The sequence below is a fragment of the Amphibalanus amphitrite genome, unplaced genomic scaffold (genome assembly GCF_019059575.1).
Source record: "Amphibalanus amphitrite isolate SeventyFive unplaced genomic scaffold, NRLGWU_Aamphi_draft 000040F_arrow, whole genome shotgun sequence".
Classification (NCBI taxonomy): domain Eukaryota; kingdom Metazoa; phylum Arthropoda; class Thecostraca; order Balanomorpha; family Balanidae; genus Amphibalanus; species Amphibalanus amphitrite.
In genome coordinates, this window is record NW_024881536.1 from 153,536 (window position 1) to 179,362 (window position 25,827).

General features: G+C 52.7%; 2 protein-coding genes across 9 annotated transcripts; one reads left to right on the forward strand and one right to left on the reverse strand.

Moving 5' to 3' along the window:
• Positions 1-220: 220 nt before the first annotated feature.
• On the reverse strand, positions 221-10,123 carry LOC122375256 (RISC-loading complex subunit tarbp2-like). 8 transcript variants are annotated; one of them, XM_043354586.1, is made up of 9 exons: positions 10,093-10,123; positions 8,776-8,907; positions 7,945-8,034; positions 3,574-3,943; positions 2,897-3,030; positions 1,915-2,011; positions 1,456-1,596; positions 1,041-1,152; positions 221-697 (listed from the first exon to the last, which is right to left on the reverse strand). In XM_043354586.1, exons 2-8 carry the CDS (start codon positions 8,830-8,832, stop codon positions 1,064-1,066), a joined length of 978 nt encoding a protein of 325 aa, XP_043210521.1. In that variant the 5' UTR covers positions 8,833-8,907; positions 10,093-10,123; the 3' UTR covers positions 221-697; positions 1,041-1,063. The 8 variants fall into 8 exon arrangements, with proteins under 8 accessions (XP_043210521.1, XP_043210513.1, XP_043210528.1 ...); XM_043354578.1 differs by lacking the exon at positions 10,093-10,123 and adding an exon at positions 9,143-9,191; XM_043354593.1 differs by lacking the exon at positions 10,093-10,123 and adding an exon at positions 9,117-9,147.
• A 389-nt stretch (positions 10,124-10,512) lies between these two features.
• On the forward strand, positions 10,513-24,451 carry LOC122375020 (DNA excision repair protein ERCC-5-like). The gene is made up of 12 exons (XM_043354164.1): positions 10,513-10,746; positions 15,082-15,234; positions 15,592-15,782; positions 16,119-16,329; positions 16,559-16,657; positions 16,928-18,865; positions 19,331-19,424; positions 19,683-19,802; positions 20,426-20,659; positions 21,270-21,457; positions 22,889-23,842; positions 24,278-24,451. The coding sequence occupies exons 1-12, from the start codon at positions 10,636-10,638 to the stop codon at positions 24,449-24,451; spliced, it is 4,467 nt and encodes a 1,488-aa protein (XP_043210099.1). The 5' UTR covers positions 10,513-10,635.
• The last annotated feature ends 1,376 nt before the right edge of the window (positions 24,452-25,827 follow it).

A 25,827-nucleotide genomic window follows, 5' to 3' on the forward strand; every position in this document is an offset into this window, starting at 1 on the left:
ATCTATAAACAAGAAGTAATTGATTCGGGACCATGTGGTACGACGGGAATGAATCCATTCCACCAGCTGGCGCTGTGATGTGAAACTGAACTGAGCAAGTGTCGAACTATGCAGTGTGGACGCCTAGAATAGAGCTTAAAAGGCCCGCGACATGATTCGCATTCCTTGAAAAGTGCTCCCCCGACTTTGTCGCTACCCAATAAGCTCTTAAAAGAAGTTATTGTCAGTGAAGTGCCCGCGCACCGTAATGTTTATAGAAGCTCACAATTTACATAGAATACCGCAATTGCAAGTAGAAGCATTTAGTTGCAAATGCATTATGGTTTGAATGATAAAATGGCTACAGAAAAATCCATAGAAAACGAAGAACAAAGTGCGATGTGGCCGGAGATGGTCACAAACTCCACTAAAAAAACCGCTCCCCATAATACCGATTCTGACGAAGCTGCTCCGGGCAGGTCGAGAGCTCTGCCAGCCATGTAAGCCTGTTCCTTCCCTGCGTGACGTGACCAGCTCCGAGGTCGCACCGCGCCGACCCCGGCTCCCGGCCGCGACGGCGGCGCTCACTTGATCATGATCTTGAGATACTGGAGGGCGTTGTGAGCGGCGTCGCTACGGGCCTTGTCTGCGTCCTCGCCCACTCCATAACAGACGGCCACGGGTAGGGTGGAGAGCTGCACCAGACACTGACACCGACCTGACAGTGGAGAGGGGGTCAGTGGGGTCAGATACTGACACCGAGGGGGGGAGGTCAGACTCCATAACAGACGGCCACGGGTAGGGTGGAGAGCTGCACCAGACACTGACACCGACCTGACGGGGGAGGGGGGGGGGGGAGAAGGAGGGAGGGGGTTAGTCAGGCGAGTCAGACACCTGAATTATGAGATAATGAGGTGATCAATAATTATGATTATTTTCACCTTCGTTGAAATATTTTGAGAGCAAAAAAAAAAAAACGTCGAGAGGTTTGTAAACGGTGGGCGTAAAGGGACAACAAAAAAGCACGGACAACCACAAAAACCAGACAGGCAGGCCCTCACCATCAAACGACTTCTCCTCGACGTCAATCCATGTCAACTGGAAGTTCTGCTCCTTCGCCAGATCCTGCAGGAACTGGAGGCAGTTCCAGCTCCCCGGGCTCGACTTGGGGTCCTGTGGAGCGGTAGCACACCGTCAGTGCCCGTCTCGCGAAACTCCGCGGGGACAGTTCAGTGCCGAGGCAGAAGGAAATCACAACTGATAGAGCCTCAGACAGAACTCCGCAACACGCAGTAAGAACGAGCTGTCAGCTGACGTCATGTCCTAAGTGAAGTAATTTAGTAACTTAGCCTCTAAACCTTACCCCATAATTTTAAACAATTTTATTCTTGCTTACTTTGAGTAGGTTAACCATTCCGTGTTCGAGATCCATTAACTGACAATCGTCCATCCACCTCGGCCGTTGGTTGCACTCACCCTGAGCTGTGTCAGCGCGTCCCCAGTGGCCGCCTTCAGTCCACGGTGGAACTGGCCCACCTGCACGCTGTCTGACGCCGTCAGAGAGGGGATCTGACTGAGGCGCAGGGCCGAAAAGTGCTCCGCCAGCCGCTGGGCAGTCTGCGGGGGCGGCACGAGCCGGTCAGACACACACGGGTAGACGGCGGCGGCGGCGGCCCAGCACACCCCGGCCGGCGACTCCGCAACGTACACCGGTGAAGGTAAAAACGGCGACTCCAATTTTATCTATACCGCGCTCAGTATCTCCTTTTATTTACTCCGTCACTTATTAGAAAAGAAGCACTGATAAAGCTGCGCAAATTTAGTGGAATACAGTACGGTTCACGAATGATTATATTTCTCTTTTTTTTTAGAGCAAATAAATTGATTGAAAATAAAGCCGTGTGCTCGATCTGCGGTGCGGGGCGGGTGACCCACCGGGCGAGCATGCGTCTGTCGGCGGCGGGGTGCGCGGGCCGCTGCAGCATCCGTCCAGGCTCAGCTGGGACGTCAGCCAACACATACAGGCGACACGCTGCCGGCCGGCCGGGGAGACGGGCGGCGGCGCGTGAGCGACGCGCGGCGCACAGCGGCACGTTACTACCGTACCGGGGGGCGAGACAGGTGCGGGACTACCGCACCAGGGGCGAGCCACACAGAACAGGCGGGGCGCTACTACACACCACACGGCAAACATTCGAGGGTGATGGAGATACACTGCAGATACTGAGTGAGCACACAGAACGGCAAGACGCTACGTGACGCACCAGCTTACGTCGCTGGTAACGAAAGGTCAGAGAAGACAGGCGGGTGAGCCGGCTTCCCGTACTGCGTGCAGTAACGTGCATAGCTGAAAGACCGCGGTAATAACTCGGATAACAGACATGCGTCATGCAGCAAACTAATTAAGTCGAAACGATAATAAGTTTGTGGTTTCACTGACGGCAATTAGAGGATCGTACTAAAACAGCACAAAGAACATCCGGTTCCTCTTTTTATGATGTTATGCCAAACACAAACTTCATCCCACACCTATTTATCCACATTTGAGTACATTCTCATGCGGTGAAAGTCCAGTTATTGTTCTGTAGAGCACAGTCATGCGGCCACCACCGTGTTACACAGGTCACACCGTGCCCGGACGTGTCAGGTGTATGACTGTGACTGTGTACTGTAAACCCCGTCCCTGCCCGTCTCCGACCCCACACCATGTCACACACAGAGGACAGCCCTGTATCTGACTGTGTGCACCCTGTCTCCTGCCCGTCTCCGACCCCACACCGTGTCACTCACAGAGGACAGCCCTGTATCTGACTGCTCACCCCGCCCCTGCCGTCCCCGCCCTCCCACCGTGTCACACACAGTGACAGAGGACAGCCCTGTATCTGACTGCGCCCACCCCACCCGCCCCTGCCCTCACCTGGTCCATCGTCTCCCCGCCGGCGGCCGCGGGATCGGCAGACTCAGCGGCCGGCGGCGGCGGCAGCTCACGCAGCTTGGTCAGCAGCAGGTTGGACGCCTGCCGCTTGGCGATCTTCTTGGACTTGCCGACCCCTGCCGCGGACGGAGGGCAGAGTCAGGAGACTGTGATAGGCGCCGGTGGTCGGTAAAACGCGGCGGACGAGAGGACTACAGGAACACGCTAGGGGTTAAGGAAAACGGGAGTGCTAATGGTAGCTTCACGTTATAAAAGAGGCAGAGTCGTGCCTAGTGTATGGCGCAGACACTGAGATAAACGAACGAGTGCGTTACTAATTACAAAGCATGCAAGACCAAAACCAGCTCAAAACGAAATGCCCTAATTCAAGTATTGCCGTTAACTGTGTATCTTTTGTATGCCTCTTCGTTTATGCACATAAATAGCGTAGGTACTAGAGATGTATAAGAGACTAAGAAATCGGTAAAAAGTTGGTATTTCCCTCATTTTCCCAAGTTGGTTTGGTTTCGGTATTTTCCCGTGGTTTTGGTTGGCATTTGGTTTGGTATCGGTATTCCGATATCCCGTAATTGGCACATCACTAGTAGGTACCCATTACACAATATAAAATGACTCCGAACACACCCGTCACGCCGCCCCAGCCGGCGGCGGCGACCGACCTGTCTCGGAGAGGGCGGTGCCGATACGGCAGGCGATGGTGAAGGTACGCTCGTGCGGCAGGCCCTGCTCGGAGACGGGCTCGTAGACGGGCGGCGGCAGCCGGTAAGCCATGCACAGCTCCTGCAGCTGGCCCACCGGGTTGCCGGCGATGCCGTCGTCGTAGGGCGACACCAGCTGGCCCAGTGAGTCGGCCTGCACGGGCGCCATGGGCGCGCCCGGCGGCGCCGCCTGGTTACCCAGCACCAGGTCCAGCACCGCCTTGGCCACGGCGTGTTTGGCCTTCTTCTTGCTCTGACCCTGGCCGGTGGCCATGAACTCGCCCACGGTGGCCTTGTAGAGGAAGGTGGGCTGGTGGACGGCGCCCTCCACCTGACAACAGGGCGGCCAGTCGTCACCGGACACCGGACACCAAACCGGGGTGCACCCCGGTTTGGTGTCCGTTTGTACCATGGTACAGACGGTCACCGGACACCACGAGACGATATCGCGGCGACACTAATGGTCATCGGTCACCGCGAAACAGCGCAGGGGTTACTAGGAGGGACAAATCCAGGATTACTGGGCAAAGCAATTATACAGCCACTCAACATAGTAAATATGTGCAATGACTGAGTAATGAGAAACAAGGTAATAAAGGGAGGTGTGCTAGAATCATTTGTCGCAAGAAAAAGTACGACCACATTAGTCATGAAACACACCGTCTTGGGTTTTTGACAGCACAGCAGCTTGTTGCGTATCACCAGCTTTGTTTAGTGCGCCGTGTTTTGGTGACCGGGTGCCCACGAGAGTTGAGGTCACTTTTTACAAGTCCCGACCACGAACATGGCACTAGGTACGCAGACCAATTAGTGACAACTCGTGCCAGAACCCAAGCGGGCGAAAGGCGCATTTCGAACGTAGGTGCCCGAAAATATAACAACTTACCGCGCGAAGTGAGGGGAGCTGTGACCATGGCCGGTTTTAAGCGCGCACTGAGGTCCACACTCAGTGACAAATGAACGTGTGATGTGTAACTGCGCATGTGTTTATCTTGTCACTGTATGAATGTTTCTTTTGTCTTTTACTCACCTTTTATCTTTTACCTTTGACGTGACTCATGAAAAGCCTTATATGCATTGAGGATGCTGTTGAATAGGGCGGGTCGATGGAAAAAGTTTCCAAGTGAAGAGCGATTTTCCTACGGGCTGATCCATAAAACGGTTAAAACATATTTTTTGCGAATTTTTGAAAAGGAACCGGGCGCGCCGTCAACGGTTTTTCGAGACCAATTTTGCTAATTTTTCTCGTTGTTTGCAAAATGTAGTGGGAAAAATTCGAGAAAGGTACTATATTTACCACTTTCCTAATTCTACATGCTTACCCCCACCTCTTCACAAAGTTTGGAAACCCCAGTGGCAGAATCGTGCTCAGAATAGCGCTTAGCATCGGCGCTCTGAGCGCAACGAAACCAGCGCCATCTATTGAGCGACTTTGGCATAACATTGATTTTGACGGCTTTCCGACCGTTAAAAGCTGACGCAGCCGCTGCCACGTCGGGTATATGGTGTTCCTTGGTGTTCCTAGGTGTCTGGTGTTCCTTATTTGACACTAGGTGAGTTGTACCCATTCGATCCGAAATATTTCAGGAATCATAAACTGCTCCGGAAGCTATACCTATAGTGATTTCGCCAAGAAAACAGCGAGATGCTGATGCTTAACTTTGATACCCATATGTTTATCAGTTAAATTAAGTTTTGCAGACAGATAACATCAGTCCAAACCGTATGTTCATTTTTGAATGCAATGTAGCCAGCCACCTAACCGTCCTAGGACAGAAAATCACACTTCGATAATTGATTCAAACGCCGGCATGAGAGCGTTGCATTACGTCCTGATGGCACACGTGATGTAACCGAGACGTGCTCTCTTAATAACAGCAACGTATGCTGCCTAAGTTAGGGACCGGACGGCTCGCTCCACTGCCTGAGTAGTGAGTATGGGTATGCAATGCACCGGATCGAAATTAATTTGTTAAGCAGCGGGTCGAAGGTCACCCTCTTCCAGCGAGATTGCTATTGGTGACTCTGCAACGCGTTCTTTGGACCGATCTATGAGCTGCATGTAGTGCATGACTTGTTTATTGCAAAATGCTGATAGAATCGCATATCTTTATGTCTCCTGCCTCATTCGCTTCCTATACTTTTTTCCATAAGTGTATCGAGTCTTTTTATCACCATTCCTTAGTTCAGCAAGCATCGCAGTGTATGCACTGTTTGCTGGCTGTCTGTATCGGCCAGTACAGCCCAAAAAAAGCTTCCTATAGTGAGCCCGGTACTTATTCTTGTCGATCACTGGGCGAATAACACAGACCGGTGAGCTGGGAGGTCTCGCAATAGCTGGATGCTTTGGAGTAATCCGTCTCTGCAATGTTTACTCCGTAATTTCGGACCACATTGGGACATAGTGAACAACATTGAACTCGGTGATAGTTCGAAGCTGGTCAATATATGTTGTATGATGGGCGATCGCGACGGAATACGTAACTTGCAAGCTGCCAACGTAAGCCATTTTACCAAATTCAAGGGCTCAAGCTTCCTTACTGACAGCAAGGATTTGTCAAGAGCGTGACGCCTGCTTCCGGGCTGTTCAGAAGTGTTCTGTGATCTGGACTGCATGGCGTTGCCCGAAACGGCACGAACGGTTCCTGCTCGATGCACAGGCACTCTTGGTAAATGGTCCACTGATCGGCGCAGCTTTAGTCTAGTGGCTTTTCCACAAGTCTTGTAAACTTGTTTAATAGTTTGGCCCTTGTCTGATTTTGGTGTCAAATGGAATAAGCATTGACTACCGGGCTCATTTACTGAAGCAATATGCTCGTCCAACAGGCTCGTCATAGCCGATGATCCAGCACGGCTATCCTATTTATCATGATAAACGACGCATCCTTATGCACGTAAAATGCAGAAGGGCATTTCCTTTGTAATCACTTGCCTATCCGAGAACAGAATGTGAAGTGTCACCGAGGACCACCACGCGGCATTAGTTCCGTTTCGACATGGAGGCTCCTTTCCACTAACTGCAACAATGTCACATGATTGGGATCACAAATTGCGTCGGAGACCACTTAGCAGCTACTACCGCGGTTATTATGAGGTCAGTTTCCCTCAAAGCTCGATGCTCCACTGCTTGTTGCGGTGGCCCAGCCCCAATAGGTCATCAAAATAGGATCTGATGGTCCGATGAGAACGCGCGACTCGGGCAGTGATATGATACGCGGATCGCCGATCAGCAGGATACCTCGCAACTCATCCTCAGTCTGTTGTCAGATGAAGCCGGGCTAAGTTGACGAGGCTAACGTAGTACTTAGTTATTCTGCAATTGAGCTGCTACTGTTCAGTTCTAACACTAGGTTTGCATTTCAAAAGGAAGGTTAAATTTACATGCAAGGAAATAATCGAAGCCAAAACTGAAAATAATGCTGCTGAAGTCTCAGCGCAGAATCAAATGACTAATAGGTCCAGCGGACACTATCGCACTTGGCGCATAATGGCTGTGCTTAAGTCAGGTGAACCCCCAATATGTACATTTCATGGCTACTTTAATTGCAATTGACAGCTTTCACGCTATATACGCTCTTGGGCCTTACGTTTTTTCATCAGCGTCCTAAGATCGCATCAGCAGAATACATATTGTCTCGGCCGACGCAAGGTTAACAGTCCTCTCAAGAGATGGCGCTGCGATCGAGTTGCGGAAAACCGATACAGAGAGCATGGCACCATGGCCACAGTTAAAGAGATACAGCCAACAGACTTGCAGAATAGGTTGAGGAATAGCTGAAGTTTCGAGGTATATATTTGAAAATAATTAATCATATGATATTTGTGCTCAAAACTCGCGTGCAGTGAAAATGTAGCGAAAAACCCGGTTGATTAATTGGCTGCGGCGACCCGCAACCTCAACCAAAAAAATTGAAAAAATTCACACAGTCTTCTTGTGACATGCTCCGTAGGAATTTCGGTCTTCATTTTGTGTCCTCGAAAAAAAGTTCTCGGATGACCCGCCCTACTGTTGAATACATGATACTGATGTGGAGACAAGTCAAGGTCATGGAAACATCATACCTATTGCCTAGGCATTGGCTGTAAAAATGGAGGTTAAAGCTGGTCACTACTGCCTAAATATCCAGGATACTACTACCCTGTGCTTAAACATGAATGCACCAGCAATTTGTTACCTTCTCTGGAAAGTACATAGTTGATATGGAACCAGAGGTTGGTGTACCTATGTATAAAATCCTCTCAAGTGAGTTGCCCTATAGGCCACAGTCACAAGATACAAGCATAAATGTGATGGGCAGCACTGATTGCTGATTCTCACAAGTTTCTTCCTACCTGTATCAGGTCATACTTGGGAGTAATACCACGTTTAGCACATAGCTCCTGCAACAGCGACACTGGTGTCTTGGTTGGCATTGTTGGCATCTGGGGGCAGAGCACACAACAGGGCTGGTTATTGTGTGGAAACAAAAGTGACAACAAGTGTCCAGAAACTTGAAACTCCTCAATCAGGGGCCCAGGTGATTGGTGAGTATGCATAGGCATCAGAGTTGCACAAAATCTACCCAGAACATTGCATCAAGCATAGATAACAGTAGACATCAAGTAATGTAGCATCAAGTGACAGTAGCGGCGGAATACCTTCAATTAAGGGGGGGGGCACTGCCGACTTTTGGTCCCATTCTTTCCATGCAACGCCCATAGGGCTAATGTTAAAATGCCAAAATCAAAGGGGGGCACGGTGCCCCGGTGCCCTCCCCGTTCCGCCGCCTATGTCAAGTGATAGCGTGTTTATCATGTATCAAGAATAAGCTAATTAGGAACAATTGATGAGACATGTAGGATTAGGTGACACAAAAATATGGACCTAAGCAATAAGTATGGCAGATGCAAAATGACAAATTCATGCTAACAACAGTCAACAATAAAAGGCAACAATTATTAGCAAACAACAGTAGCCAACAAAAGTCAACATTAAAGTTACATCCTTATTACCTACACACATCCTTGCTGCCTAATTAGTGATCACTCCAATTCACTTATTGGCTAATCCACCAACAAATGCAAAAAGACAACACTATTATAAGCTTGCTACCACTACACACACCACACATTATATTTGAGCCATGCCAACACAATATGTTGCTCACAATTTTAGATACTTACTGATGCACCATTCATGGAAGAAGCAACCCCATTTGGAGCATTACTTTGCATGTTCATCGTTAATCAAGCGTAACAATGGCAGCGTTTAAGCTCCACAAGGACAAGAAACGCAAGGCAAAAACAAATTAAACTCTGGGAAAAAGAGCAAGTGTTAGTGCACAACAAAACTGAAGCACATCAGTCTCAGACTGTCCACTGAGAAATAGGCATGACACACACAAGACTACAAATTACAAAAGCAATATTTTCTCATGAAAAATGTATTTTAGCAAGACCATGAATAACACTCCCCGGAGCCATATCACGGAGCCATGATATGAGAGAAAATAGAAATGCCTTACACCCTGTCACCAGTGTACAATCTTACTATACGGCCATACTGTTACCGAAAATAACAATAGGTACTACACGATTCCATGACGGTTTTTCGTCCAGCAGATTTTCGTCGGACAATTTTTCGTCCGCAGATTTTCGTCCGACTTTTTTTCGTCTCGCATTTTTTCGTCTGTACAAATTTTCGTCTGTACAAATTTTCGTCCGTGCATTTTTTCGTCGGTACATTTTTTCGTCCGTACATTTTTTCGTCCGGACATTTTTTCGTTCGTATATTTTTTCGTCTGTGCATTTTTTCGTCCGGACATTTTTTCGTCTACAATTTTAACGTAACGTAACGTGACGCAACCTAACCTAACCTAACCTAACCTAACCTAACCTAACCTAACCTAACCTAACCTAACCTAACCTAACCTAACCTTACCTACTGATGTTTGCCTACCGGGGGATAAGGAAAAAGTTACCTGCATGAATAGATTGCAAGCAATGGTAAGTCAAATATTTTTAGGTTAAGTGGTTATGCATCAGGCTTCAGGCCTTCGGCCTGAAGCCAGATACACAACCACTTAACCTAAAAATATTTGACTTACCATTGCCTGTAATCTCTCCTAAGGCATTGCCTTCGGCACTGCACTGCTTCGCCCCGAGTATTATTATGACGTCATTTGCCTCACAGTTGAATAGCATTGTAGTATGTTTTCACTCAACCTTGGGTGCACAGACGTAAAATTTATTGAACGAAAAAATGTCCGGACGAAAATATGTACAGACGAAAAAATATACGAACGAAAAAATGTCCGGACGAAAAAATGTACAGACGAAAAAATGCACAGACGAAAAAATGCACAGACGAAAAAATGTACAGACGAAAAAATGCGAGACGAAAAAAAGTCGGACGAATATCTGCGGACGAAAAACTGTCCGACGAAAAAATGTCAGACGAAATTTTGTCCGGACACGGTACTACACCCTCCCTAGACCCACATAAAAATCCGCATAAATCCAAATCGCGCATAAATCCACACGCCAAATGAAAGCCAGCAACAAGGATTTCTTAACCTACGCTAAAACAATGCAAAGAATACTCGAAAACTTCCTATCTGATGTCTTGACATTTTAAATCTTTGTTACGTTTCGAAGTTGCATTCATTATGTTGCCATTCCTGCTTGTAAATTACAAAATAATTATATAAAACTTAGCCACAAAAATGACAAAAATATTATACAAATGTAGAGGTAGCAAACATTTTTCTAATAGTGAATAGCAGTAACTTAAGTATGGTCATAGAACATTTCATAAAAGACGCACGATAGACGGTTCTGACGCAAGGAAGTCGCCTGAGAGGGCCGCATGGATGTGTTTGCTGCAAGTTGGCTGTTGTGGCTGTTGATAATGTTCGTGGTGAAATGGTGGTGGCAGATGAATAATAAACGTAACTTATACATAAATCTTCCATATTGAACTGACAAGAAGTACGAACTAGTTTTCTTTATACTGCAGAACTTGTTGAGAACTAGCTGTTCACCATGGGAGTTCTCGGACTTTGGAAGCTCCTTGAGCCATGTGGAAAACCTGTACCTCTGGAAAGTCTGGAAGACAAGATATTGGCAGTAGATGTTTCCATTTGGCTCAATCAGGTATGTGCTTCTTTGAAACACTACCAACCATGACACCTATAAGAAACACAAACAACAGTAGTTTTGGTTACTCTTTACCACATCATGTAAGAGGCAAAGAGGACTGCTTACGTGGCTAATCATAATGGCGCTAGTTCCAGTATGTTAGTACATAACCCAGAGATGCTCATTTCTGTTGTAACTGTAACAAGCTCTGAATTCTTACTCAGAATCTTGCAATGATTCTATGAACAAACACTTAGGACTTCTGGAGCTAGGTAGGTACCTATGTGAGCACTCAGCTGTGGATGAAGACAAGACTGAAGGACCTGAAAGCGGATCGGATGGTGCTTCAGGAGGACAGTAATAAAGTCAACCCGCTGAACCACTACTTTCACAGTGTACCTATGTAGGATCAAGGACCTCATCCTGCTGGCTGCCAGTACCACCACCAGGCTACACTGGCCTCTGGCTAGACATGCCTCACACCAACACCAGCACCAACAAGGAGAAGCTGCTGAATCTCAAGATCAACAACTCCCTGGTGCCAGATGGGCTGCATCTGCCTGATTCTCCTATCTTGCAGGAAACAGCATTGGTCATGCAGAACCATGTGCACTCTTTTTCTGCTCATCACCAGACAACTCCACCTTGCCTTGCCAAGCAACTGGGGCAGGTGAGATCAACCCAATCTTCAAGAAGGATGTGAGGGACAGCCCTGCAAACTGCAAAGCAGTGACTCAGATGACTGTCCCATACAAAGTGCTCAAATCATCAGTCCTTGACCAGAGGATTAACTACCTGAGTGAGACTGAACAGCTTAGCAATCTGCAACATGGCTGCAGGCAGAAGAGGTCATGCTCCACCCAGCTCCTTGAAACAGTTACAGAGTGGACCAATGACCCAGTAGAAGGAGACACTGTTGATGCCCTGAACCTGGACATAAATAAAACATTGAACTTTGTGTCCCACCAGCATCTGCTGTTGAAGCTCCAATCTTGTGGGATTAATGGCCAGCTGCTCGAATGGATCAAGTCCTTTTTGACTGATTGACAGCAGCATGCGATGATTGATGGGAAAAAGTTCGAGGTGGGAACAAACCATGGCCCAGAAGAACTTTGGGAGCGTACCCTCGTCGATGACTTCAGTTCGAAAGGTCGACGGATGACTGCCAGAAAGTGTGTGACGCTTAAGCTACGGCTGTCTTCGACAAGGTCACGCTCCCCAACGCTTTACCGGACCATGGCTCGTCCCCATCTCGAGTACGCAAACGAGGACTGGGAACCCTTCAACCGAGAGGATCATAAGATTATTGAACGTATGGAGCAGAGATCCGCAAGACATAGTGAGACAAGGCACAATGGTTGTTCGAACCGATGCCAAAATAGTTGCCGATACGGACCTTCAAACAATGCAAAAAGGCGTATTTGAAGAAGATCCCTAAAACGGTTAAACTAAAACGGTTGGTTGTATTACATAAGACTGATTTGGTAGAAAATGAAGTGTCTGAAAGCACACTCCTTACGTCAGTATGCTGATGCTTTGGCAGTAGGTTGGGTGACTTTGCTTTCCACATTACGCCATTCTGCATATCGATCTGCCCGTTCTCTTCTGGGTTGTGAGGGCTTGTTCTACTACACGGAATCTCGCAGCGTACATCACACGGCATAGCGACAGGCGTGTCAACAAGCTCAGGGGACAAAGCACTGCGATAGCTTTACTGCACTACCACACAGTTCTGGCGAATATTTTATCTGTTCATGACACCATATCTAGTATCTACGGTCCAAGGAAGCCAGTCTAACTTCAGAGCGTTTCGTCCAGTAGTTATTTTACCAGCGAACCACAACGTTACCACCTTGGGTACGTTACGGTTCTGATTGTTGATACCAGCGCCGCGGGCAGCCAACGCATTCATTCGATCTTACCGGGCCGATCCATCTCTAACCGTTAAAAGCATCGCCGGGCATACATTAACGTCCGCTAATAACAACGCATTCCGTCGAACACTTATGCTTCCATAACGCCAGTCCATCCCGGTCCGCATGTCCTGGCGCATTGTATCCAAGTGTGCCGAAACTGTCGAGCCACCGACCAAAGAACGGCTCAGCTGGTGATCGCAGTGTCGTAGCGTGAGGGGCGGCCTGGTTCTAAGATGAAAACCGCAATACACGAGACAACATTGCACACCCGTTCCGTCGTTTCCATCCTTAGGACATTCAAATCCTTCTCCTCCATGCCGGAACCCCTGCTCCGGGCTGGACAGGCAACTTCATACCATGCGGGCGACTCCCATTAGAGCGCACCGCAGCTCCTAAGGGAGCACACCCATATCTGGGTGCAGAGAGTAGGTACTGGGGGAGGGGGGGGGGGGGGGGGGCTGGTCGGCCTGTCCATTCGGACGGGCTCAGTCTCGGTGACTGTATGGGGTGCCGGCCCAGACCAATGTGCCTTGTACGATCGTTGTCTTGTACAATACTGTGATGACACGCAGCTAGCCGTACTGGGGAGTCCAGGTGATGCCGGAACTATGGTAACCCAGTTGGAGCGGGACCTTGCAGCTCTGTCACTCTGGTTCCGAAAAAAATGGGCTAAAGATTAACGCAAATAAAACTCAGATCATTGTTTTGGGCACAAGGCAGCAAATTCGTCAACTAGTCCCGATAGAAATCAGGTGCATGGGTACCACTACTGTGGGAACGTCTTCAGCTAAAAACCTCGGCGTCACTTTTGACGAGAGCATGACCTTCTCAAATCATGTGACTGATGTAGCCCGCCGATGCACCGGTATTCTGAGCGGCCTGAGTCACAGTAGGCACTACCTGCCGAAAAGTACGCTGGCCACTCTGGTTCAGGCTCTTGTAGTCTCATCCATCCGGTACGCCATTGTTGTCTATGGTGGATGTGGTGTCACCCAGATGTCTCGGCTCCAGCGGCTGATCAATTTCGGTGCTCGTGTTGTGTCGGGCAGGCGGAAGTATGACCATGTAACCGAAGTGCTGAAAGAGTTGCGGTGGCTCTCGGCTGAGAATATGTGGCGTCTACAGTCTGTCACGCTATTAAAGAAAATTCTCGAGACAGGAGAGCCCGAAGCCCTATCCAACACGATTGTGTCGCGAGGTAGCGTGCATGGGCGTGATACGCGTCAGTCCGACCTGCTCGATTTACCCGTGATTAGAACGGAATCCGGGCGCCGCCAGTTCCTATACGCCACTGTATCGCAGTATAACGCTCTGCCTCCGGCGCTGCGCAATCTCGGTCACAGGCTCTTTCGGAGAGAGTATCGGAAGCTCCTACCGCGTGAGCAACACGGCGACCCGGCCAGTGTGTAGCGGCGCAGTGGCGCAAAAGTAAATATGTGTGCAGATGTGACGCGTGTGTGTTGTGTGTAATGTTGTGCCCACCTCATTCGTTTCACCTGACTCGGCAGCCAATAATAGCCATTTTCGGATGGATCGGCTTGCCACGATAAGTACAATACAATAAGTACAATACAATGTCTACCCTAATTCCTATCATCCTCCCGGCTCTGTAATAGTCTAAATAGACCGAAAGCGGAAAGGGCCTAACCCAACAAAAGAAAAGGAAAAGACAGCACGGATACGCTCTATCTATTCAAATCATTTTTAAGCGATTGAATAACCTGGTTGCCAAAGCTCTCCATTTATTTACCCGGTAGTTGAACATAGCTACATGCTCAAATAACGCGCTGCTCCTCGGCCTCGAACCCGCAGTCACCGAGTACACATCGTATGAGCTGCGGGCCTCTCATCCACTTCGCCTCACAGAGTACACGCAATATGATTCCACTTTGAGCCTGATGCCACTGGACCGCAGGGTGAACTCAGTTATGGGCGTGGTTATATTCCTGCGTATTCCTACTCGTAATAGCGGCAATTGACACCATCTAAAAATACTCCCCGGCCCTCACGAGCGGGACCGCCGATTTACTACTACTGACAGGTGTCCAGAGTCCCTGTTCCACATGGTGATCCAGCTCTTCAGCTCCACCTGTGCTCCACCTGTGAAGGGCCTCTCAGATGGCCAGGGGCTTTTTCAATTGACCAGGGGCCACCAGGTGACAAGTGGGCTCTCTGATAACCAGTGAGGCGTTGCTTGGTTTGAAAAAATGAGAATTGACGTCATGATCGACCCTTGTCGTGACCTAGCCACCTTAAAAGCAGCTTCATTTCCCTACGAATGCATGTCACCTACCCCACGGTTCGGTCGCTCACGTTCTTATATGTTGTTTGTCATCACTGTTGCTCTGCGACGGGTCATTATAGGTATTTCTAAGCTCTGATTGGACGACAACGCCTCCCCAGCGTCATGTATACTGTTCTTTGCGTGTTTCAGGTGATCAAAGGCTACCGAGATGGCCAGCACGGCGCCATGGCCAACGCCCACCTGCTCGGTGTCTTCCACCGGGTCTGCAAGCTGCTTACCTATAGGATCAAACCCGTGTTCGTGTTCGACGGTGGAGTGCCCGCCCTGAAACAACAGACACTGGTAAGTTTATGGCTTTTTCATGGCTCAAGGTATCTTCAGACGATCTCGTCTTGTGTTTGAATTGCCAAAATGACTGTGTATTTACCTACCAACGCCCCCTTTTATTTAATGTTCTCTCAATCCCGGCTCCCGGCTTCACCCTAAGCTGAGCCTGTTATGACCAAACAGCTACCCTGACCGGCCTCGATCTGATGTGACGCCAGTCCCCGTAGAGCTGGAGTCGTCCCATGTGCCGCCTGCCGAAACTGCCGACTCTCTGACCTCAGTGTTGGAGCCGGGTCTGTCCCACTATCTGACCCCAGTCTCAGATCCGGGCCCGTCTCACCCCCTGACCGGCGCCGATGCGTGTGCCCGCAGTCGGCACGGCGGCTGCGGAAGGCGGCCGCCTCCCAGGCTGCCGACCGCACCTCCCAGAAGCTGGTACAGAACCTGCTGCGCCAGGAGGCGATGCGCGCCGTACTGGGCGCCGCGGCACCGCTGCCCCTGGCGGTGGCCGCCGCCAGCCGACCGGACCCGTTCGCGCTGCCGCCGGCGCCGCCCGCTCAGAGGTCAGGGCGCTGGGCGGAGGGGAGTTGGGATTTGGGAACGGAGAGGGAATAGGGAATAGGATATTTGATTCCGATGAAGTTCAAGGCTTATATGAGATATCTAATGGATTTTTTTTTTAATTGAAACATTGAATTATGTAATATGTAAACTTAAAGTGCAACCGGAAAGGGGTTTAGTTTTAAAGAAGCTCACTTCCCGTCAAAAGTTTTTCCATTGATGCGTATTTGAGAGCTTCCTCTGCTCGCTTCATGTGCTATATCTTGATGTATCCCTCGTGTGATTTAAATTCCTCCCGAGTGCGCTCCCCTGTCTGACGCCCGGCCGTCCCACCCCAGCGCGGATGCCGGCGACTCGGAGAGCGGGGACAGCAGCTCAGACAGCGAGTCGGAGGCCATCGTGGACCGGCTCCAGCACGACCTTCACAGCTTCGACTTCGAGTCGGACGAGTTCCGAAACCTGGCGCCGCATGTCAAACACGACATCCTCTCCGACCTCAAAGACACCCGGAAACAGAACTCCTGGGGAAAACTGGACCAGATGCCTAAGGTATGTACAGTGCGGCGCGGGCGGCTGGGCTGGTTAAGAGAGAGGGAGAAGATAATTTAGATTTTAAATAATTACGACAGGATCGGATTTGAAATTCAGTAGGAGTCAAGTCAGGCTTTTGGACTACAAGTGGTGATTTGCTTTTACGTTCGTTCGATTCTTCATGAAGATAGTTGTGCGTACATGCGAATGCAACGCGCATGATACCATTCTGATCTGTTCTTTTTAGGATGCTGATACTTTCTCTGATTTCCAAATGGAGCGGCTGCGTAAGAGAAAGAAGTTCCAGGATTCAATGGATGACGTTGAAGCCGAAATCACTAAAAGGGTACGTACTTATAAATCTGACTGGCGTGAAGAGCATGATATTTGGGTACGATCAACATTTTTTCACTTGTCAACAGCTCCATATTTTACGTGACCTTACCATCTTCTATGTTGTGGTAAGTTTGCACAATTTGAATTATGTGCCTGCGACAAGTATGACAACTGTTTTCACGGTTTCGTTTTATTGTATTCACCACTGCACTGCAGTGATCTGACAGATTGACAACTGCTGTCCCTCCATCTGACGCCACGGCCTTTCTGTCGATTGCAGAACACCGAGCTGCTGCACATGGGTATCGACCTGCCGGGCACGGTGACGGCCCACTCGATGGCCTCGCGCGCCGGTACTTTCCTCGTTCTGAGCCACCCCTCGGCCGACAAACAGACTGGTGACGGCTCGGACGGCGCTGGCGCTGCTGCTGCTGCTGCAGGTTCTGCCACTGCCGTGAAGTCGGAGCCGGACGAGGACGAGGACGAGGGCGCGCTGGCAGACGCTGCCGACACCATGGAGTACCTGGCCGGCACAGACCTGTTCGGGGGCGGCGGCAGCGGCGGCGGCGGCTCGGCGGCGCGCGTCGACCGACGGATGGAGGAGCTGAGCGGCGCGCGCCGCGGCGCACCCGGCGGCGCAGCGGGCCGCGGCGGGCAGCGCTCCGCCTCACAGACAGAGGCCGACACTGCGCAGGTGTTCTCCGAGATGGGCAAAAAGTACTCGAACCTCTACCTCAAGTTCTCCGCCCAGTGGCTGGAAGACGAGAAGAAGGCGGACGTCAAGACCAAGCGGGACTCGCCGCAGAAGCGGAAGGCCCCCGACCCGCCACCCAGGCAGAGTGAACCTCCGGCAAAGAAACCGGCCTCGAAGCCGGAGTCTGTCCACATCCCCACCTTAGAGGAAGTCACCAGGGACTTAGCGAAAATATCAGCCGAACGGAAAAAGGCCTCTCGGTCTGGACAGTTCAAAAAGCCGTACCCGGTCGCGCCTAAGAAGTCAACAAAATCCTCAAAAACGTCTCGGTCGAAAGTTGTCACCGATTCGTCCGGCGCTGCCCCTACTGCCGCCTCGTCTGACACCGGGATGCTGACAGTTTCCATTAACCCCGTGTCCGCTCCAGCCGAGGACGATTTATTCAGCGACGTGTTCTCTGCGCCTTCGGCGGTGGAAGATGACGTCGGTGTAATGAGTGACTCGGAGGAGAGTGACGGGGAAGACACTGACGGTGGCAGAGACAGTGCCGATGCGGCGACTGCTGTGACGTTGAAGTCAACCAGTCCTGCTCCGGGCAATGTTACAGAGAAGACCGCGGGGAGAAGTGACAAACGGTCGGACGACGGGATAGTACCGTCCAGCAATGGACCTCCAAAGGACCAGCAGCTGGAGAACTGTGCCAGAGGTACTGCTGAGGTGGTGACGTGCGCAGCAGCTGATAGACCTACAGAGGCTCGGTTAGGAAAGGAGGACGCCACTCCCGCCACCGCTGGCCATCCTGGTAAGCTAGAAGAGACCAGGCTACCCTCCTCAAAAGCATCGCCTTCCCGTGAGGAGAGCGTTTCCAGTATGTCATCCGCCGAACCACCGCAGCCTGTGACAGTGGGCGGGAGTCGGTCCATTGCCCCTGCTGCTGCTTCCCCTACCAACACGGCCTCGAACCGTCGCCCGCCTCCGGTGGACAGTGCCTCGTTGACTTCTGACGGCGAGGATGCTGACGACCCGGGGGTACTCTCCCCATCCAGGGGTCGGGACTCGCCGCTGGTGTTACCGGTGTCACCGCGACGAGGCGACGCCACTGCTGCTGTCCCTACCGCCGCCCACACCGCGGCCCCTGCGGCCTCCAACGGGATCTCTGCAACCTCCAGCGAGGCCCCTGCAGCCCCAACAGCCGCCGCAGCGGGTCCTTCAAATGACACCGCTGGTCCTTCAGCCTCTACCGAGGTTCCGTCAACATTCAGCGCGGGTACTTCGTCCTCCATTGACACCCTTTCAACCTCCACCGCGGGTCCTTCAGCGTCTAACACGGGACCTCCAGCCCCCGCCGCGGCTGAGCCCGCCTCTCCTGCAGTAGAGGACTCTGTGTGGGACGGTCTGGACGACTCTGAGCTGCGCGGCCTCGCCGAGGATCTGGCCAGAGAGCAGATGTCGCTGCTGGAGGAGCGTGGACGCCAGCAACGGGACGCCGCCGGCGTCAGCGACGACATGTACAGGGACGTCCAGGTGAGTCAGTTACGACATGCACAGGGACGTCCAGGTGAGTTAGTTACGACATACTGTACAGGGACGTCCAGGTGAGTTAGTTGCGACATGTACAGGGATGTCCAGGTGGGTGGCCGTTCTGGGCTGTGCGAACAGTGGTCATTAGTGGTCCCAAGGGAGGGTCTGGTAGCTAGGAAGCCGGTGTGGAACGGGGCAGACGGGAGCACCTCACGCTATGAGGTTTTGGCCGAAGAACGAGAGTTCTGCATACCTGTTAGCATCGCCGTGGATAATGAGTGCGATTCGCTGGAGCGAGTCATAGCAGCTCCTCATAAATCGTCACTCGGTTGCAGCTTTGCGTCAGTGCGTTTCACAGAAAACTTCGCTGCTCTGTAGATTTAGCTCTTTGCTGTGTATATCGTCTATCAATATCTCTATGCTGATGTGTGTGACGTGTTTGTGATTCTCCTTCACACCCTCGGCCAGGCGCTGCTGGAGCAGTTCGGCATTCCGTACGTGGTGTCGCCCAAGGAGGCCGAGGCGCAGTGCGCCTTCCTGGAGATGGCCGGTCTCACTGAGGGTACGTGAGGCGGATGGTACCGGCTGATCAGGGTTTACATGGACTCATGTTAGATGGTGTGTGGGAGCTGATGGACGATGGCGACACGGTACGACGATGGCGAGACGAAGTTTCGCTGGGCTTGGATTGCAGATCACAATTTCTGGTAAAACATGGGAATCTGTCAAACAGATCCATGCTCAGATGCCATTCGACTTGTCGTGTATGAATCGTATTGCTTTACGTGTGCTGAGCCCCTGACTCGTCGGCTTTCTCTAGGCACAATAACGGACGACAGCGACATCTGGTTGTTCGGCGGCCGGCGGGTTTACAAGAACTTCTTCAACCAAAAGAAGTTCGTCGAGTGCTACCAGGCGGGCGACATCCAGGGATCCCTGGGTAGGTGTTACATGTCTTCGCTCGCCTCGTTGCAGATTTGCGTCATGTGCAGAACGGCGTAACTTAGGCTTAGATTATTTTTCCAAGGGTCATCTCACTTTATTATAGCATTCTGCTTCCCAAAGTGGCTCGACGCAGCGCGCATAGTTCGCGGAGGATGATTTGACCGTTAACGCCACGAACAAGTACATTTTACATCTCTGACTGTCGCTACCACCAGACTGTCCACTGAGGTTCCCTCCCTCTCTCCGTCCCAGGTCTGACGCGCGGCCAGCCCGTTCACTGAAGCTCCCTGCCCTATGCCGCGGTCATTCTGTCCTGACGTTCCCCCTCTCCGCCGGCCAGGTCTGACCCGCGGCCACCCCGTTCACTGAAGTCCCTTTCTCCGCCGGCCAGGTCTGACGCGCGGCCAGCCCGTTCACTGAAGCTCCCTGCCCTATGCCGCGGTCATTCTGTCCTGACGTTCCCCGTCTCCGCCGGCCAGGTCTGACCCGCGGCCACCCCGTTCACTGAAGTCCCTTTCTCCGCCGGCCAGGTCTGACGCGCGGCCAGCCCGTTCACTGAAGCTCCCTGCCCTATGCCGCGGTCATTCCGTCCTGACGTTCCCCCTCTCCGCCGGCCAGGTCTGACGCGCGGCCAGCTGGTCTGCGTGGCGCTCCTCACGGGCAGCGACTACACGCTGGGTGTCGAGTCCGTGGGCTGTGTGCGTGCCCTGGAGATATTGGCCGAGTTCCCCGGCGAGGGTCTGAGCGGGCTGCGCGCCTTCCGCCGCTGGTGGGAGCAGGCCCGCGCCGGCGCCGGCGCCGCGGCGCGCACACCCATCCGCCGCAGCCTGACGGCGCTCAAACTGACTCACGGTGAGCTGGTGGTGAAGGGGATGGCGGGGAAAGGTGATTTTTGTTACGAAGCAAGTACTTTAAATGTATGTTTATATCGAGAATGGTTGACTGTTAAAAGCGATGCTTCTTGCACGTAACTTTACGATCCTTATTGACTATATTTCTGCACTAACCGCTCCCCACCCTCACGGTACGGCAGGGTTTCCGTCGGAGGCGGTGATGACTGCCGTCTGTCTGGTGCTGTCTGTCTCAGTGCCTGTTATTCTGTACTGTGCTCTGCTTCTCGCGGTACGGCAAGGTTCCTGTCGGGGGCAGTGATGGCCACTCTGTAATCTGGTATATCAGCACTGTTATTCTGTTTCGGAGACTTACAGTGACCTGTTCCGGCTGTTCCCCTCCCGTGGTAGGGTTCCCGTCTGAGGCGGTGATGACCACTCTGTATCTGGTGTATCAGTGCTGTGATTCCGTTGGGCCGTTGGGCTCTCTGTAACTACTGACAGCTGTTATCACGCGGTGTGGGAGGGTTTCCGTCGGAGGCGGTGATGACCTCCCTGTATCTTGTGTATCATTACTGTGATTCTGCTCGGGACTGTGTACTGACTTATGTACCCCTCCCGCGGTACGGCAGGGTTTCCGTCGGAGGCGGTGATGACGGCCTACCTGGAGCCGGAGGTGGACACCAGTCGGGAGCCGTTCAGCTGGGCGCCGCCCGACCCGGACGGCCTCAGACACCTGGCCGCCGCCAAATTCGGCTGGGGCGCCGCGCAGACCGACACCGTGCTCAACCCCGTCCTGGACAGATACAAACAGAAACAGGTGAGGACTGGAGTGGGGTCCTGGACAGATACAAACAGAAACAGGTGAGGGCGGGAGTGGGGTCCTGGACAGATATAAACAGAAACAGGTGAGGACGGGAGTGGGGTCTTGGACAGGTACAAACAGAAACAGGTGAGGACGGGAGTGGGGCCCTGGAGCGGCTCAGACAGAAGCAGGTGAGAACGGCGGTTCTACGAGGAACAGGTGGGGGCCGGAAAGGGTGGAAGGGGGGGGGGGCTGAAGTGGCTCAGAGACAGGTGGAGACTGACTCCCCGGGATCCTGGGGAAATATTTCATACAGATACCTGTGTTGGTATTGAGGCACACCTCTCTGATTCCGATCCACAGCTTTCCTCCACTTGCTGCAATCTTTTTCCGAGCTTTGCTTGGATGGCAGCAATCTTGTCAACTCGAGTGACGCTGGAATTGGCTTCAATGGCGTTGATTCTAGCCTGCAGCTTCATTTGACACACCTCAAGCTTCTGGTTAGTCTGTGAAATATCAGCTCTCAATGCGGCAATCCCAGCAGAGCTCTTATCGGATGTGGTGGCCGCGATCCGATCGAGGTCGGATTTGATGGACAGCTACTCTCGCTGAATTGCTACGAGCTGGAGTCTCAGTTGCTTAGCTCATTCCTTGCGTGCCCGACAGAATCACGCACAACTGTGTGCACCATCCCAGTGGCTTGGTACACCCTCGCCGAAATCATCCGAGTCTTCGCCCGTAGAGTTGTGCATAGCACCCTAACGCAATCGGTTATTGCTTTCCACTACCTAAATTATGCGACCTGGATTATTGAGTGTTTTGACAAGAAGTCTCGCACTAAAAAAAAAATCGTAGATATGATATATCAGTGGCTCGTGCTCGTGGCACGCCATTTATTATGTGCATGCCGCCGTCCGCCTGGCCTATCTGTTACTATTTCCGGCGTCCGTCACAGCTCTGCCGACCGCTCGCCATCAGCACATTACCTGCCTCCGCTGTGATAGAGTTATCACTAACGACCCGCCGTGACACCTGCCTTAGTCACCCCCGGTGCCATGCCGCCGGTATCGTACTCCGTACTCCGTACCGCCGGTGATCTCCAGCACGCCGGTCGTATGGTGGCGCGCTCTTATTGCCCCACGTGCCGTACTGTACTGACCGGATAGGAGGTGACTGCATCCATCGACAAGCAGTACTCTTGCATCTTTAGGCGGGCAGCGATAGTGTGATATAACTCATTAGCATAGTTCTCGCATTCTGTACCGAACCTTTTACCCATATCCAACTAGCCGTCGAACCCCTAAATCACATCTGCATCGCATCGTAGCTTTCACAGTAGCAGTCTCTGAGCCGTCTACCCGTCGCTTCCAGTCCCCACAAACGTGTTTTCACACATAGCTCTTCACCATTACCGTCAGTTCACCGCCTGTTCTCCGTCTGCCGCAGGGCCAGCGGCGCCTGGACGCGTTCTTCACGGCCGCCTATCGCCGGGACGCGCCCACCGAGGGCTCCAAACGGCTGCAGGAGGCGGTCCGCAGAGTCCGCGGTGACGACCCGCCGTCCCCGCCTTCACGTGGAGCGGAGCCGAGCGGCCCGGAGCCGGGAGCGGCGGCGGATCCAGACGCTCTCCTGGATGACGGTCTGGATGAGCTGCTGGCAGCGGTCGAGGAGCCGCTGGATGATGCTGGTGATGATGACGGCGCGGGTGACGCGTTTACGGAGCCGATGGATGAATGGGATGGTATGAATGGTGCGGATGGCCTCGGCGATGGAGAGGCATTTGAAGAGCCAAGTGGAGTAGAGTCCACGGTAGAGTCGGCCCAGCTGCCGGACGTTGTGCCCAGGCCGCGCGCTGTGCCTCGTGGGTCGGCCAGCAGGGGCGCCCGAGGTCGGGGCGCCACCGGCGGCCGCGGCAGAGGTCGTGCTCGCCCCAGGAAACCGGTTTCGTTCTCAGCTGATGAGCCGGGCCCGTCCTCCGCCGCCGCGCCGTCCGCCCCGGCCACCTCTCGGTCGAGCCCTGCGGCGTCCCGCTCTGCACCGGTGTCCGGCGAACTCTCCTCTCTGGACCCGGTGGCCCGGGAGCGTGTGCTGCTAGTCCGGCGTCTGCGGGACCGCGCCAACCTCATCCGCTCCCAGATCCAGCACGAGAACCCGCCGGCGGCGCGGCCGGCCGCCCAGAAACCCTCCACACGCCAAGTGCGCGCACAGATGATGGAAGGACTGCTGAAACACAACCCGCGACTGAGACTGGAGCGGGAGGCGCAGCTCCGGCGCCGGCTCGGCCTGCCGCCGCTGTCGGCCGGGCGGGGTCGGTCCTGCCGCGATCCGGCCGCGCGCAGGGAGGAGAGCTTCTCTGAGGTACTGGCGGCGCCGGACCGGAAGCCGGACGGAGCGGCGACGGCTGGAGACAGTGAGGGAGGTCAGACTGGACAGGAGTCGGGGAAGAAAACGGCGGAGGGGAGCGCGGCACAGGGAACGGGGGCCGGTGATGTCTCGGCTCAGCCGCTAACAGAAACGGCGGCAGTGCCACCGGCAGCCGCGTCGGCGGACACTGGAGCCCAGCAGCCAGCCGCCGCGCTATCTAACGCTGGTGGAGCTGCAGGGACATCGGCATCTGAATTAAAGTCCGTTCGTACGCCGGGCAGCGCCGCCCGTCCACCCCGCAGTACCTCGGGGGCAGCCAGCGCTCCGGCAGCCGCCGGACGCCGTCCTCCAGCATCACAGGCGTCGGGTCGGCGTGAGTCGGCCGCCGACCGTCTGCGGCAGGCGGCGGCGGCGCCGGACCGGCCGCTGCCCGTGCTGCCCGCGCCGGCCGCCGCCGAGCCGGCCCCGCAGCGGCTCCTATCCGAGCGCCGCCAGGCGGAGGCGCGGCGGCAGGCTGCCGAGCTGCTGCGGGCCGGCGGCCGGCGCCGCGGACAGCGAGCGGGGGGCCGGCGGCAGGCGCCGGTCCGCCGAGCTCCGGCCGCGCCCCGCGCCGGGGGGCTCTCCGAGAGCAGCGACAGCGACTGAGCGCCAGTCCGAGCAGCCTCAGTCTCAGTCGGGGAACTGCCCCAGTGGAGATAGCGGCGCGCGTGCCAGTCCGTGGATCGTGTCCGGTATCCGGGGCCGATGGTAGGATGGCGTGTGGTGGCCGATATGTAGGTGATACGGCTGTGATAACCGTACGGTTGTGTAACCGGTGTGACTTTGATAGGCAGTGTTACATGTTGTTGTATGGAGGCGCTGATATGCCTGTTTTTTATACTATCTTAAATCTTTGTAAGAACCGTATGAGTGGCGTTTGTACGAATGGTTCTTTGTTCACCATCGGCTTAAAAATCGGTTTATAAGTGCCAAAGTGGCAACTTAAGTAAATCGGCCAATTGTTTGATCATAGCCAAACATTTGGTTACTTGTATTCCTTTTATATATTTTCCTAGGAATGTATAGAAGTTCGCTGTTGCCATTTTCGTCAATCTTGATTCGTCGTGAGTGTCCCCTTCAATCTGGCGAAAAGTTGCATGCAAAGTGGCAGTTTCGGCGCCTTTATCTGCCAGTCGGAGTACCTGAACGGCAGAGCGCTAGGATCCACTTATGGATGTCAAATTGGATTTGTCTTCCGCTCTGCATGTAATGATTGTTGGCAAACATGGCGCTGTATTTTGGGCTTACTTCGGAAACCGCATCATAAATCGTTGTTATTCGTATGATGTACAATTTTGTAATTTTGCTTCCTTTTGTATATTGTCTTTAGTCACTCACTTCTGCCTTGGTTTCCCTTTATTCAATAAGAACTGCCTGTTGCCTTCACTTTCACGGTTTTGTAATTTGTTGCCACCAATAAATGGTAATGAATTCCTGTTGCGGGTGTCGTTGCTGGTCATGGGGAATTACTAACTGGGAAGGACAGCTGCTGTTCAGTCTGGGTACTATCCTGTAAGACTGCTGTATCCGCGCCGAAGGGGAGGTCCCCAGGACAATTCAGTCAGGATTCAGGATGACTGTGAAGTTCTGGATATCCAGCAGGTTAGTGATTCTGTACCATGTGCTCAGTGAATATTTCTGTCGTGATACCGGCTGTGCTCGATTGGTGTCTCTTGTTAGAAGGGCCCTTATCTACCTATATTATTGCATGTGTCGAGTTGATAATAATTTTGTGCTCCAAGTATCCGTTTATATCTCATTGTTCATCGGGTAGGGCGATAGCGTGAAAAGAATATTTACGAGTTATTGTGTTCAGCACCTGTCGGGTGTCTGGTTCACGCCTGTCTGTTGTTTGTTCCCTGTGTGTATGTTGTCCGTTGTCCCCCTGTCTGACCCCTGTATGTCTGCTGTCTGCACCCTCCCTGTCTGTTGTCTTACCTCACGCTCCTGTCCGTCTGCTGCAGGTCTGCGGCCGCCGGCGA